The 14,973-nt window shown below is 47.0% G+C and overlaps 2 protein-coding genes across 2 annotated transcripts; both read left to right on the top strand.

The window, feature by feature from the left end:
• Positions 1 to 450: 450 nt before the first annotated feature.
• On the top strand, positions 451 to 4,049 carry LOC142083369 (histone H1.01-like). Its single transcript, XM_075152698.1, has 2 exons — positions 451 to 2,044; positions 3,849 to 4,049. The coding sequence occupies exon 1, from the start codon at positions 1,349 to 1,351 to the stop codon at positions 2,039 to 2,041; it is 693 nt and encodes a 230-aa protein (XP_075008799.1). The 5' UTR covers positions 451 to 1,348; the 3' UTR covers positions 2,042 to 2,044; positions 3,849 to 4,049.
• Positions 4,050 to 13,425: 9,376 nt separating this feature from the next.
• On the top strand, positions 13,426 to 14,323 carry LOC142083365 (histone H4). Its single transcript, XM_075152684.1, has one exon. It carries the CDS (start codon positions 13,464 to 13,466, stop codon positions 13,773 to 13,775), a length of 312 nt encoding a protein of 103 aa, XP_075008785.1. The 5' UTR covers positions 13,426 to 13,463; the 3' UTR covers positions 13,776 to 14,323.
• Positions 14,324 to 14,973: the final 650 nt, after the last annotated feature.

Here is a 14,973-nt window from a genome sequence, read left to right as displayed (position 1 = left end):
TGTATATTTTCACAGTCCCAGGCAGCGGGAGCTTTACGTTGTACCATTACTTCATTCACCCTGTTACACATTCTTTTAGCCCGGAACAGATCTGCTCATCAGTTTCTAGGAGCTGATGATAGCCTGGTAACGAGTGTATGAAACACAAAATTATTGCAGACAGACTGTTAACTGTTTCGTATTAAAAAGAAAACAACATGCCGTTGAAAAAGAAGGAAGAAAGTGAGAATTCATCCATTGTTTGGAATATGTAGCTGCCGCTGACCCGGGGAAGGAACCCTCTTGAAAAGCTGTAAATTCTTATCTTACTTCTGAAAGGAGCAAAGCGGTGAATCACCAGATGCTGTTATCAAAGCAAACCACTTACAGCATCAACATTCATTCATTAGAAAAGAGAACATACCCTCAAAGGACCGAATTTTCAGCTTTAACTCCCCGTCTAGTTCAAATTTCATTACACCTCAGATTTTATTTCCCAATCAATTTTAACAAATCGCGATGCAAAGACAGGAACATTTATACGGTTTAAGACTAAAACCCGATATGTTGCAATTGCAACTATCCTGACTCCTGAATTGAACAAACGAAAGCGACTTCGTTAAGGTTACGTTGGAAGTGCAATGAGAGGAACATCAGCCTTCAGAGAGGCACGTCGGTGCTTTGTTCCACTGAAATACCTAAGCAGACGTAAAGTAACATCAGCTTTCACACACGCTGCTAAAGCACAAACGTCTCCCCAAAAGACATTAGCTAAGACACCGTCGTCGCTGAAGAGACGCTGAGCGGGATGATGTGGTTTCGGAGGGAAGGGGGTCGGCCGAGGGAGTCAGCTCTGCATCCGCGTCCGGGACCACGGGGCGAAGCTGTGTTACTTCCTCGGCTTTAATATCAATTTACCCTGAGACCAACCGTTCAAACCACTCTGTTTTTTGCTCTACTCTGGAGAGGACCTTCTAAAGCACAAGATTGCACGCCGGCTGTGCCGTTTTAGCCGATGGTATAATTTTAATTTAAAAGATAAAACGAAAGTTTCTCTCTCCCGAGGTGTCTGAGGCTCCACGCCGCGGAGTTTCTGGGGTCGCTTTTCCCTCATTTCTGCTCCTTCCAACGGGAAACTCCGTTAGCTGGTAGGACAGACGCCCCCCTCCCCGCCCGGGAAGAAACGGGGTGCACTGACAGTAAATTTCGGGAGGAAAAAGCCCTTTTTGGACCGGGAAGAAACACAGCGGGCGCGGCGGCGGGCGGTGGGGCGGGGCGGACCGCACCAATCAGCGCGCGCGGCGCCGCTATAAAAGGGGGCGGCGGCGCCGCCGCCGCTATTGTTCGCGGTGACTGCGGGGGAGGCGCCATGTCCGAGACCGCTCCCGTCGCCGCGCCCGAGGTCTCCGCAGCTGCCGCCGCTCCGGCCCCGGCCAAGGCTACGGCCGCTGCTAAGAAGCCGAAGAAGGCGGCGGGCGGCTCCAAAGCTCGCAAGGCCGCGGGCCCCAGCGTCACCGAGCTGATCACCAAGGCCGTCTCCGCCTCCAAGGAGCGCAAGGGGCTCTCCCTCGCCGCCCTGAAGAAGGCGCTGGCCGCCGGTGGCTACGATGTGGAGAAGAGCAACAGCCGCATCAAGCTGGGGCTCAAGAGTCTCGTCAGCAAGGGCACCCTGGTGCAGACCAAGGGCACCGGCGCCTCCGGCTCTTTCCGCCTCAGCAAGAAGCCAGGAGAAGTGAAGGAAAAAGCCCCCAAGAAGCGGGCGGCGGCAGCCAAGCCCAAGAAGCCGGCGGCCAAGAAACCTGCCAGCGCCGCCAAGAAGCCCAAGAAGGCAGTGACAGCGAAGAAGAGCCCTAAGAAAGCCAAGAAGCCGGCGGCCGCCGCGGCCAAGAAAGCGGCTAAGAGCCCCAAGAAGGTGACTAAGGCTGCCAAGCCCAAAAAGGCGGCGGCAGCAGCAGCGAAGAGCCCGGCCAAGGCAAAGGCAGTGAAGCCCAAAGCTGCCAAGCCGAAGGCGGCCAAGCCCAAAGCGGCCAAGGCGAAGAAGGCGGCGCCCAAAAAGAAATAAATGGTCCTGAAAAAATCCCGTCTGCCTTGCAGACAAACCTAACGGCTCTTTTAAGAGCCACCCAAACTTTCCCAAAAAGAGCTGAAACACTTTTTTTTTTTTTTACGTCTCTATTGTGTGTAACTTCCCTCCTTCAGCACTGCTTTTGCTTAATTAAGGTCTATCCGAGAGCAGAACAAGCTTCCGCGCGCTTGCTCTCCACAGGTGCCGGGTAGCACCGCAGCACTGCTCACCGCGGTACAGCCCATTTCAGCACACCCCCGCGGGCGTTGGTGCAAATCGCTTCCCGTTAGCCGCAAGCAATCGGTGCGAGCCCAAAGTCCCCGTGGAAGTTGGGCACCGCTCGCGTCACCCCGGCTCTCGGGGTGCTGCGGCTTCCCGTAGTTTGTCTCCGGTCAGCCGGGGGACAAAGAGCCGCGCTCGGAAGCGCTCTCGCCCGCCTGCCGAAGCTCTACCGATTTCGAAAAGCCCGCGCTGCGCAGAGATTGGCCGCGACTCTGGGGCTTTTCTGGTGCACAGCAGTTTTCGGGTTAAACAGCCGCTCCCCTTTTTTTTTTCCTCACTCGACGGAAGAGGCTTGTGAACTTCCTGGGTACGCGCTCGCCTCCCCTCCGATGGGCTTTGTCACTCCCAGTTCAGTTCTGTCCCTTGCAAACTCGTTCCTTCCCTGCAAATCGTAGGGCGAGCGGGATCCGAGAGGCACGGGTGTTTCGAGCTGCCTTTTGAGCAGTCCTTGGTGCTGCCCGCCGGTCCTCGACTTCGGTGCTGAACCTCTCGCGCCTTGGAGCTGCCGGGCTGGGTTCTTAGTCGGGTGCCGGGGGCTCATTTCGGCAACGGAGCCGCTCGGAGACAGCGCTGGAACCCGCGGGGGTCTGAGCCTCCCGCGCGTCTCCCCCCGCCTGCCCTCCCAACCCTGCAGCCGCCTCCTTCTCCCAGTCACTCGACCGTACCCTCCTTCCGTCGCCTTTACAGCACTCGAGCGATGCCCTTCGCTCCGTTTAGCTCTGCCCGGGTGCCAGCAGCGAGAAGCCGCCGGGGAGAAGTGGGGCAGAGAGGCCGTTTCCTCGCTTTGGTCACGATGCTGGTACCACCCCTTCCCCAGCGGGCAGGAGAACGGGGAGTTTCGTGGAATTACCTGTTCAGCTCTCAACAAAAACGGTTGATCTCAAGTCCGTAGCTGTTAACCTCGTATATCTGAAGGGATTACCCGGAAACGGGGTCCCTGCAGTTTGGAGGAGAATTGGTGGGATCGGATTTCGCTGGTATTCGTGTTTTCGCAAAGACTGTCCATGACCTAAATCCCTGAACTAAAAGGGAAAGAAATTCAAAACAGAGCCTCTATTTTTAAGCCCTATTCCTGAAACGCTGTTCTTGCTCTTCCTCTGCACTGCGGCTTAGGGTGCATCCGACTTTTGGTCCCTGCTCGGGTTTACGACCTCTTCCTCTATGTAAAATACAAACCTGCATACACATCCCACTTTTTTTTCTGCAGTTATCGGGCCATGTCCCTGCACTCTGGCAGCCCAAATTCCTAAGCTCGCATGCCTGTGCCCCTGTTTGGGATGGAGATATGCCTACCAGACTCTCACAGTTACCATAAGCAAAGGATGTTGGGAGTCACACCCACTAATTCTCAAGGGGTTTCACCCAGCTAGGTACACTTACCCGAGGAGAGTGGGTCAACTGCGATTTTCCACCCCTCTGCCACAACTAGTTGGAAAGGAGTAGATTTTGACTGGGTACGGTCAAACAACAGGTATACTGCTGTAGCAAACGTGATATTCATGCTTGATTTTTTTCTTTACAGCTGACCCCGAAAAGGCAAAACGCAAACAGTTGCAGAGGCATGGGCAAAACTGTATCACACACATCCCTGCTAATTGAACCGACCTTGGCAGGACGGCCCTGGAATAAATATTTCGGCCTCTGGATTGAGTCAGGGTAATGACAGCAGTTCACTCTTGGCCTGTTGCAACTTACCTTCCCTGCTCACTGGGGGGAGGCATCAGGGTGCTTCTTTCTCTTTTCTGAGAGGTAAGAGGGAAAACTCAAATTACTATAACTGTTTTTTAAGAAAATTCAGTTGGAACAGTTACCCACCTCAGATATTGCAGTAGTTGAGATTTAGAAAACTAGTGCATTACTGAACACAAGTGGTGATGGAGAGCACTGGCCTATGTATAATAATATCAGTCTAGAACACCTTTGCAAGCAAAGAGCGTATAGCTGTGGCTTCAGCTGAATAGACTTTATAGTCCTTAGCTGGAGATAGCTGCCAAGTAATTTAAGAGGTTGTTCCACACTACAGAAAAGAAGTGTATGTGTGTACAGGAACACTGAATGGAACAGCTATATAGGCTCCAGTGGGTATACTGTCCAGTACAGGGACAAAATTAACATCAAACCAAAAAATCCTGTTAAACTTGTAAAGCTGAGCTGGGTAGCATAGCATAGATACCTACTGGAAATTTTTTTCCTCAACTGGAAAAAGGGAGTGCAGTGACAAAGAGCAAGAGTGGCCTGAGAAAAATCAGCTTGCAGGGACAAGTGTCATGTCACGTTTATGCCAATTGCACCACTGGCATATCAGTCAGTACCCCTAATTCATAATTTCTCATCCTCCTTCCCCCTCAGCCTGTGCACTGCTAGCCCTGTGGATGCCAGCTCATCTCAGCTGTGGGAACAGGTGTGACAACTCCAGACTGATTCTCCCTCAGAAATAGCTTGTCTTAAATTACCGAGTCACTGCCACAGTGGCAGATCACCATGTGTTCCTCAGGGCCCCACATCATCTTTCACAGGCCGCTCTCCAGCTACTTAAGCAATTTCCTATTCTGGACATAAGAGAAGTTGATATCCTAAGAAAAAATCAGGGGATACTATTCTGCTGTCATGGTTCAAATTTCTAGCTAACCTGCTGAGCTGAGGTTCAAGTGTGTGATTTATGATTGCAGTGGAAAGGGAACACATCTCACTTTGTTGGATGACATCCGTTTTGGACATCTGGGCATTAATTTTTTTTCTCAAACCTGTTAAGATGCCTCATGAAACTGGGGAGAGAAGGAAAAGAGATTAGCTCTTCCAAGATGTGCCATGTGCTAAGATGGGCAGCTTGAAAAGGACTTGGGACATGTGCTCATAACGAAAAATCAAACTTCAAAACAACTAAGAGGGCCTAATGTTGTTTTGTTTTGTCTTCTTGTAATGCTGATGAACTGGTCAGTTTCTGGATCTTGGGTACATTTGTTACAAGGAACATCTTCCTTGCCTGTCAAGCCCTTATCTCCATTTCTCTCTTAGCTGGGTGTTCTTTTCTAAGAACCAATAAGCAGAAACTTCCCCAGACATTTCCTAGCACATTCAGGGGTTGTATTAATATCCCAAAATAAGATTCCAACAAAACTTTTATGACGGGACATCTCCGTGGCCATGCAGCTTCTATTTATTGAACTTTTTAGATAGGCTATGTCATGTTCCTAGCCTGTTCCACATTTGCAAAGTGCTCAGACTAATGCATATTCTGAGATTAATAGCAGATTTCTTAAATTTCTACAATGCCCTCACGGCATGGACCTTTCCCCACACTATAGACTCTAAGGAATGTGAATACCACTGCCTGGAACATAGGTAATATGGCAAGCAGAGGTTTAGTATCTCAGGCACAAAACACATTTTGTCTTTTGTGAATAGTTCTTACCTGGGAATTGGATTGGAATCAGGCTGATCAGTGATTCTTCCCAACAATTTGACATGGAGAACTGAGCTGCTGGTGGTCAAAGAGGAGGTGCTTAACAGGAGGCAAAAAAAGGCCAGTGTTTCGGGAGTGGCCATACTTCAACAGAAAACACAAGTATCCACTTTATGATTTTAAATGCTAAGCTGCTGTATTGGGTTTGCATGGCAAGGTTTTGGCAGCGGGGGGGCTGCAGGGGTGGCTTCTGTGAGAAGCTGCTAGAAGCCTCCCCCATGTATGATAGAGCCAATGCCAGCCAGCTCCAAAAGGGACCCGCTGCTGTCCAAGGCTGAGCCCATCAGCAACGGTGATGGTGCCTCTGGAATAACATATTTAAGAAGGGGAAAAAAAACCTGCACAAATGCAGCCAGAGAGAGGAGTGAGAATGTATGAGAGAAACAGCCCTGCAGACACCAAGGTCAGTGAAGAAGGAGGTGGAGGAGGTGCTCCAGGCACCGGAGCAGAGATTCCCCTGCAGCCAGTGGTGAAGACCATGGTGAGGCAGGCTGTCCCCCTGCAGCCCATGGAGGTCCACAGTGGAGCAGATATCCACCTGCATCCCGTGGAGGACCCCATGCCAGAGCAGGTGGATGCCCAAAGGAGGCTGTGACCCTGTGGAGAGCCCATGCTGGAGCAGGCTCCTGGCAGGACCTGTGAGCCTGTGGAGAGAGGAGCCCACGCTGGAGCAGGTTTGCTGGCAGAACTCGTGACCCTGCGGGGGAACCACACTGGAGCAGTCTGTTCCTGAAGGACTGCACCCCATAGAAGGGACCCACGCTGGAGCAGTTTGTGAAGAACTGCAGCCCATGGGAAAGGCTCACGTTGGAGAAGTTCATGGAGGACTGTCTCCTGTGGGAGGGACCCCAGGCTGGAGCAGGGGAAGAGCGTGAGGAGTCCTCCCCCTGAGGAGGAAGAAGCTGCAGAGACGACATGTGATGATGTCGTGGTTTAACCCCAGCCAGCAACTAAACCCCATGCACCCACTTGCTCACATCCTCCACTCCGGTAGGATGGGGGAGAGAATTGAGAGGGCACAAGTAGGAAAACTCATGGGTTGAGATAAAAACAGTTTAATAATTGAAATAAAACAAAGTAGAGTAGTAAGAATAACAATGATAACAACAACAATAATAGAATATACAAAGCACAATGTGACTGCTCACCACCCATCAACCAACGCCCCAGCCCGTCCCCAGACGCGGAAGTCCCCCCTCTAGTTTTTATATTGAGCATGATGGGATTCCCCATTGGCCAGCTGGGTCAACTGCCCCGGCTATGCTCCCCCTGCAGCTTCCTATGCACCTGGCAGAGCATGGGAGGCCGAAAAGTCCCCAGTGCAAGCACCACCCAGCAACAACCAAAACATCAATGGGCCATCAATTCTCCTCTTATACCAAATCCAAAACACAGCATCTCCCCCAACCACCAGAAAGAGAGTTAACTCTATCCCAGCCGAAACCAGGACAGATGAAATGACCGCAACCCCCATTCCCCGTCCCCCTGTGCTGCTGCAGGGGAGGAGGTAGAGAAAACTGGGAGTGAATTTGAGCCTGGGAAAAAGTGAGAGGTGGGAGGGAAGGTGTTTTAAGATTGGGTTTTATTTTTCATTACCCTACTCTGATTTGATTGGTAATAAATTAAGCTAATTTCCTCAAGTTGAGTCTGTTTTGCCCATGACGGTAGTTGGGGAATGATCTCTCCCTGACCTTATCTTGACCCATGAGCTTTTTGTTATATTTTCTCTCCCCTGTCCAGTTGAGGAGGGGGAGTTATAGAGCAGCTTTGGTGGGCAGCCGGCATCCAGCCAGGGTCAACCCACCACAGCTGCTCAAAAATTAGGAGGAAAGTAAAAAAAAAGAGTTCAGAATTACAAATTAGTACAAGGAAGACCTGCTTTCATTTGTTTTCTCTTCCATAGGGTCAACTTTTTATTTTACAGATTTACCTACTTAGTAAATGGTGATATCAAAAATCTGTGACGTTCCAGCACTGGAAGTAGAAATGAAGAAAGAAAATAACGGCAAATTAATCCGTAAGTTAGATAAAGGTCTACAGACAGCAGAACAGACTCTCAGCAACCTGGAAAGAATTCTGTTGAAGTTACTCCCTCACAGAATAATAAATCATGTTGTACTGCTGAACACATTTGTCTTATGGGGTTACAGAATTTTTCACCGGCATTACTCGCCACAAAGCCAGATTGCCTGTCAGATTATCACAAAACCAGGTAATTTCTGTACATGTATTTCTTTATCTCTTTGTTCTCTCTTAGTGGGTTCTGTTACTCCCATGCTTTTTGTGTATCTCTGTGTCTTTTACTGTAGTTGTTGTCATGTGAGAGTAAGAGTTTATTCTGCATGGCCTCAGTGTGTCTTCAAAAAACAATAAAAAGGTCTCTCTTAGAGGCTCACTTCTTAAAAACATCAAAGCTGGAGTTATATTTCAAGTGAAACTATTCCAATACTAACATAAAAAAGCAGAATTTGTTAGAGAAAATTGGAAGCTAGTCTTCTATGAAAGGCTGAACCATGTTAGTTCAGGTGCAAAGATGTTTAAAATAGGGATATGCTGTTGTTACATATCCTCAGCAGTAGTGAGTACCTCAAGCTGAATAAAGCAGAAAAAAGCCCTTCGTAGTATCCTGGGCTGAATAAATGGAGAGATGTAAATACGTACATTTCAAGACTAAGTTTACAGGTTCTCAAAAGGATGGAGCTGAGTGGGGAGACAGCTATAGTGTATGGACAGGAATGGAGTCCCTGAAAGTAAGAGTGTAATATGATTATCATTAATACCAGACCTGTTCTCTGCTGCTCACATGGCAGTACAGATTTGGGGCAGCTTGAGTTCAGGTACAGAACCACTTTTCACCTGGACACCTTTGACTTAGCAAGGTTACATGATGGAGTTTTTCTGCCACAAATTTCTCTTTTACTACCTAGATCACAATGCGCCCAGACCAGTGCTGGGCACTCTGGGATACCAGCCACGTTTCTCTGTCGGGATTTGAGATCCCTCTTCTCCAGAACATGTTGTCAAAGCACAAAAAAGTCATTGGTGTGACTCCTCCTGAGATCTCCATTCACTCTCCATACTCAATTTTGGACAACTCTTTCTAGATTTGGAGTTGTGTTTCATTCAAATTTTCACTTTGCAGATTGTTTTTTGTGATCTCTTTGCACTTCCACTGCCTCGCAAGCTTTTCTCATCACTCCTGCAGGCCTTCTGCTGGAACATCAGTGAAACCCCAGTGCTTGGTTTTCCCAAGGACTGCAGGGTTTCCTTTTCAACGATTTCAGGATCGGGCTGCCAGGAGCTGTGGCAAAAATGAAATATAAAAAAATAATAATAGGATTATTGTTCTTGTCAAACACTGAAAACAAGAAAAATAAACAAAGCATAGGTCAGGACCTGCACTAGCCATAAAAGAAGGAGTTCCTGTTGTTCTTTTAGCAACCAGTGTATGCTGGCACTAGTCAACCAAGTATATACTTGGTCTGCATACTGCACATTCATGCTCAGTTGTATGTCACTGTAAAAATGCACATTGCCCTTGCCACTGTGGTGTTTTGCCACTTCTTCCCTGCTTCTCTGTTTTCTCCACCATAGATTTACCATCTTCATAAAAGAATTCTGTGCCCATTTCCTGGTTGCCTGCCTTTGGCCATTTGGTTCTTAACTCCTTAAATATTTTTATCCTGTCAGAGAGAACACTTTAGTATCACCAGCATCTCTCTCCTGTCAGGACCAGATCTGGTGAGTTCGTGCACTCCAGAGACAGGAGACTTTTCTCATTAAAAGCGGGTGTTTTTCAGACATATTTCCTCTTCTCCAGTGTCAAAGAAAAGCTGACTAAATATTCCATGTGACAACTATCCCAAAAATCCTAGTTGCCTGGGCAGGAAAAACAAGATACACAAGGGCAGTAAAAAATCTTTTTTTTTCCTCATAAAAAGAAGATAAAAAAAAATGTGCCCCTCTCCTCCCAATAAATATGACAGGAGAACTAGTGTCAACTGACATGGAAAAGGCTGAGATACTCAACATTTTTTTTTTGCCTCAGTTTTCATTGGCAATCTCTCTTCCCACATATCTCAAGTCCCTGAACCTCAACGCAGGGATGGGGAGAATGAAGTCCCTCCCATCATAGAAGATCAGGTTTGAGACCATTTGAAGAACATGAACAAACACAAGTTTATGGGGCCCAATGAGATGCATCTCAGGGTCCCGAGGGAACTGGCAGACATAGTTGCTAAGCCACTCTTCATCATATTTGACAAGTCATGGCAGTCAGGTGAAGTTCCCAGAGATTGGAGAAAAGGGAATATCACAGCCATTTTTAAAAAGGATGATAAAGAGGACCATGGGACCTACCGACCAGTCAACCTCACCTCAGTGCCTGGTAAGATCACGGAACAGATCCTCCTGGAAGCTATATTGAAACATATGGAAGACAGGGAGGTCATTAGAGACCGCAAACATGGCTTCACCAAGAGCAAATCATGCCTGACTAATCTAGTGGCCTCCTACAATGGAATGACTGCATCAGTGGATAAGGGAAGAGCAACTGATGTCATGTACCTGGACTTCTGTAAGGCCTTTGAAATGGTCCCCCACAATGTTCTTACTTCTAAATTGGAGAAGTATGGATTTGATGAATGGATTGTTAAATGGATAAGGAATTGGCTGGATGGCTGTATCCAAAGAGTTACAGCCAACAGCTCAATGTCTAAATGGAAACCAGTAACGAGTGATGGAAACCAGTAACGAGTGGTGTCCCTCAGGGGTCCGTACTGGGACCAATACTGTTTAATATCTTTATAAGTAACAAAGATAGTGGGATGGTGTGCACCCTCAGCAAGTCTGTGGATGACACCAAGCCGAGTGGTGCAGCTAATTCGTTAGAGGGAAGCGATGCCATCCAGAGAGACCTTGACAGGCTTGAGGAGTGGGCCCATGTGAACCCCATCAAGGGCCAGAAAAATAACCAGAGGGCTGGAACACCTTTCCCATGAAGAAAGGCTGAGAAAGTTGGGTTTTTAACTGGACAAGAGAAGGCTCTGGCAAGACCTTATTGTAGCCTTTCAATATGAAGGGAGCTTATAAGAAAGATGGAGAAAGACTTTTCAGAAGGGCCTGTAGTCACAGGACAAGGGGCAATGATTTTAAACTGAAATTGGACACAAGGAAGAAACTTTTTATGATGAAAGTGGTGGGACACCGGACCAGGTTGCCCAGAGAAGTTGTGGATGCCCCATCCATGGAAATGCTCAAAGTCAGGTTGGACAGGGCTTTCACTTGATCTAGTGAAAGATGTCCCTACACGCAGCACGGGAGTTAGTCTAGATGATCTTTGAATGTCCCTTCCAATGCAAATGATTCTGTGAATCTTAGCAACTTTCCAGAAGATATTACACTTCTATCTCAAGTTACAGTTACAGGTTTAATTTTATCAGACAGACCTAGTAGACCAGATGAAATTTCATATATAATTTGGAATCACCTGGGAGGGAAGAAGAGAGGGAACTAGGCTCCAGCCTTGCTTCACTTTATTAGATTAATTTCTGTCATGAGTTAAAAAACAGTGCTATGAACAAGTATGTATCTACTTATTTTTAAAAAATCCATTTCCAAATGTATTGTGACATTTTGCCAAGGAGAGCATGGAGATGAGGAGACAGACAGCAAGAGACAGGGGGAAATACTATATTTAGTCACAGATTCCTGGGCAGAAGCAGCTCATTATGGAGCAGGGTCATAGAATGAAGCTCTAACTTAATTTTATCCCATGAAAAAAAGCAGAAACAAAAATTCAGCTTTCTAGAGCGGGAGAACTCATCAGGGACTGCATGGGGAGGTGACTTGGTGAAGCCCGGGATTATCTGGTAACCTCATGGTAGGCGTCTGCAGGTGGTAATAACTCCCAGGAGGGACTTGTGATCCAGTCAGATTCCAAGGATTGAGCAGACTGAAGAACTGGATTTTCATGGCAGAGTGGGTTAAGGGAGCTCTGCAGCAGGCAGTGCTGAACTACCCTGTTAGTAACATCCTGGGGATTTGCCTGTGTACTCAGAGAAGAATAAACCTGCAGCAAATGTTACACCAAGTGTCTTTCCTTACCAGTGTAGGATATAGCTACCTTGCTCTCGAAATCTCCTGGGAATGACTGAGGACCTGACTATGGAGTGCCCAGTTTCTCACGGTGGCCTGGTATCCCACAGCAGTCCAGCCATGGTCACTGAACTTCCCTCCCTGGAAGGAGCAAACTGGCCTTTGGAAAGGGAACACCATGAACTTAGCCGTGGCATCCCCATTATACTCCAGAATTATCTCCATAGCCCAACCTAGAATACTGTCAAGGTCCTTGTGGAACAGGACGTTTGTTACTGGTTTGAGCCTTTAGGATACCTCCTTCAGAGTCTTGGTGTTTGTCTTGCCCCGTTTGAGTTTCCTTTGGGCCTATGCTGAAAAGATTGTGCATGAACAACATGGCAGGCTACATTATTTTCATCTGCCAGTGAGGGGCCACTAGAACAGTGATTTCTCCGCTAGCAGATGGAACATCTGTATCTGTGGCCTATACGAAGAGAGAGATTGATTATTGATTAATGTTATGTAGTATCTTTATGAAAGGATGCATTATATAAAGACCCTCAGCTTGTAAGGGAAAAAAAAACCAAACAACGTCCATGAGAGGGCAGCAAATGCTCAATACTGGAAACCTTTTTCACCCATCCTGATCATTTTCAGGTCGAAAGCCAGCTACCGAATGATTTTTGTTAAATATTGTTTCTTGTTTTCAACAGTAAAACCTCAGAAGATTTTCCCTCTCAAAAGAAAGCAAAACCAGAGTTTAATACCTTCCCCTGAAGGACAAAACCACCCCTCTTTTTACGTATTTCATTTTTCAATCTCTCTAAAAAATAGCCACGTTATTGTCTATGCCACCTCAAGAAAAAATAGTAAAAATCTTCGTCCAAAAGAACCGTTTTACCTTAAAAAAAATGAAGTGGAGCACGTAAGGGTTAAACTCTCGATTAGGTACCTTTACTGCTAAACTCTCCTTGAGAAAACGTTCAGAAAGGGCGGGAAATGGAGATGAGAAAGAAATTCAAGGGGGAGTAGAATTTCTGAGAAACACGATTGGACAGATTTTTCTCCGACATGCTCCATTAAAAAAACATGAGGAGCAGCTGTTTAAAACACTGAAGCCACATGTAAGAATCAATGCAACCAGGTGAAACTGCACTACATAACACATAGCCGTATTTTAAAATAACAATTATAGTAAAAAATTAAAGACTAATTTAAGTGATTCAGTAACTGGGATACCTTTCTAGAATCGAGGTTTTGCTTCTAAATGATCACGACGTTATCAAAGATTTAAAAAAATATATAAACTATTATACACGCAGACCCAACGGCTTTGCTATCTGAAAGAAACGAACGTACAGAAAAAGGGCAGCAACACCGAACCGCTTGTGCCGCGAGAAGGGAAACTCGCATGAAACCCGCATTTTTGTGCCAGCGGGGCGCGAGACAGAGAAAGTGGGGGGACGGGCGGGAGCGAGCCCCAAGCCCCGCCCCCTCCTCGCTGCAGTCCCCAACCAGGTCGGCTCCCACCACATAAAAGCCGCCGCGCCGCCCCGCTCTCGCTACACTCTTTTCCCGGACTTCAGCAGAGGCAGCATGTCTGGCAGAGGCAAGGGCGGGAAGGGGCTCGGCAAGGGGGGCGCCAAGCGCCACCGCAAGGTGCTGCGCGACAACATCCAGGGCATCACCAAGCCGGCCATCCGCCGCCTGGCTCGGCGCGGCGGCGTGAAGCGCATCTCGGGGCTGATCTACGAGGAGACGCGCGGCGTGCTGAAGGTCTTTTTGGAGAACGTGATCCGCGACGCCGTCACCTACACCGAGCACGCCAAGAGGAAGACGGTGACGGCCATGGACGTGGTCTACGCCCTCAAGCGCCAGGGACGCACCCTCTACGGCTTCGGTGGCTAAAGCTCTCCGCTCCCGCACCATCTCAAGAACACAAAGGCTCTTTTAAGAGCCACCCACTTCATTCTAAGAAGAGCTGTGGCATTGTTTTTTCTGGAGGGACATCTGAAGCATTTACGATACCATTTCCAAAGCTTGTTAAAACTGACGATTACGGAATACTGTTAAAAGGCTTTCTGATTAGATAAATGCAATCTAATCTTTTAATTTAGCTGTTACTGGTGAAGTTGTTTTTGCTGTGTAAGACACGGTTTTGCCTTTGTGTACTCCTTAAATACCCCTAAAAGCCGTTTCAAGTGCTCTTTGTAATCAAAACAATGTTTTCTTTACTTTTTTTTTTTTTAAAATCTTCGCCGATTTAAGCATAATTATCTGGAATATTATTAAATGTCTTGTACATTAAAACTTTCATGTAACCGAAGAATAGATAATCTACTGCAAGGAAGAAAGGGAAACGTATCACCTAGGGAAAAATATGAAAGTTGCTGAGATGAACGTTTTCTTTCTGATATTTCTAAATAAACTGTTTTCTTGACTACAACCTGTCCTCAGTTTCATGTTGATTTTTTTTTTTTCTAAAAGCAATTTCAGGAGTAAAACTAATAGATTTCTAGAGTACATATTGGAGGAGAGGTTGACACGACACGACACATGACCGAAAATTGCGTCCCTGGCAACACATTTTAAGAAAATGCGTCAAAAGGAGTCTTGCGCGAAGGCTTTTTTTGCAGTTCTCCCCCATTCTCGTCCGGGGAGCGCTTCTAAAGCAGTGGTCTTCTGTTTCCTTCATCATCGGAGGAAAAAATGGCAAAAACATTTTTTCAGGTTTATATAAAACTATCGGCAGTCATTGACCACTCACAGACAACGGCGATCAATAAATATTCGCGGTCACTCCTGGTTTTCTCACAACGTTAACAAGTAGGGGCAAATTAAATAATTGAGTAACTCCGTATTCCTTTTTAAGCTCTTCATTTCACAGATCAGTTCATTGACTTAAGTATTCTCAAAGTCACGATTTTACTTGACGATAATTATGATCTCTCATGCCGATTTTCCTTGAGGGAAGAAAATAACATGAGAAAAATAGCTTAAAAGGTGCATCTCGATTGTTGCAGCTTGTAACATACTTGCTACAGCCACAAACTTGCATTACAGGATTTCTTAAGCGTCTCTCTCTGTGTTTTGATTTATCAGGCGA

This window comes from Calonectris borealis, chromosome 1 (genome assembly GCF_964195595.1).
Source record: "Calonectris borealis chromosome 1, bCalBor7.hap1.2, whole genome shotgun sequence".
Classification (NCBI taxonomy): domain Eukaryota; kingdom Metazoa; phylum Chordata; class Aves; order Procellariiformes; family Procellariidae; genus Calonectris; species Calonectris borealis.
This window is presented reverse-complemented; position numbering and strand designations above follow the sequence as displayed.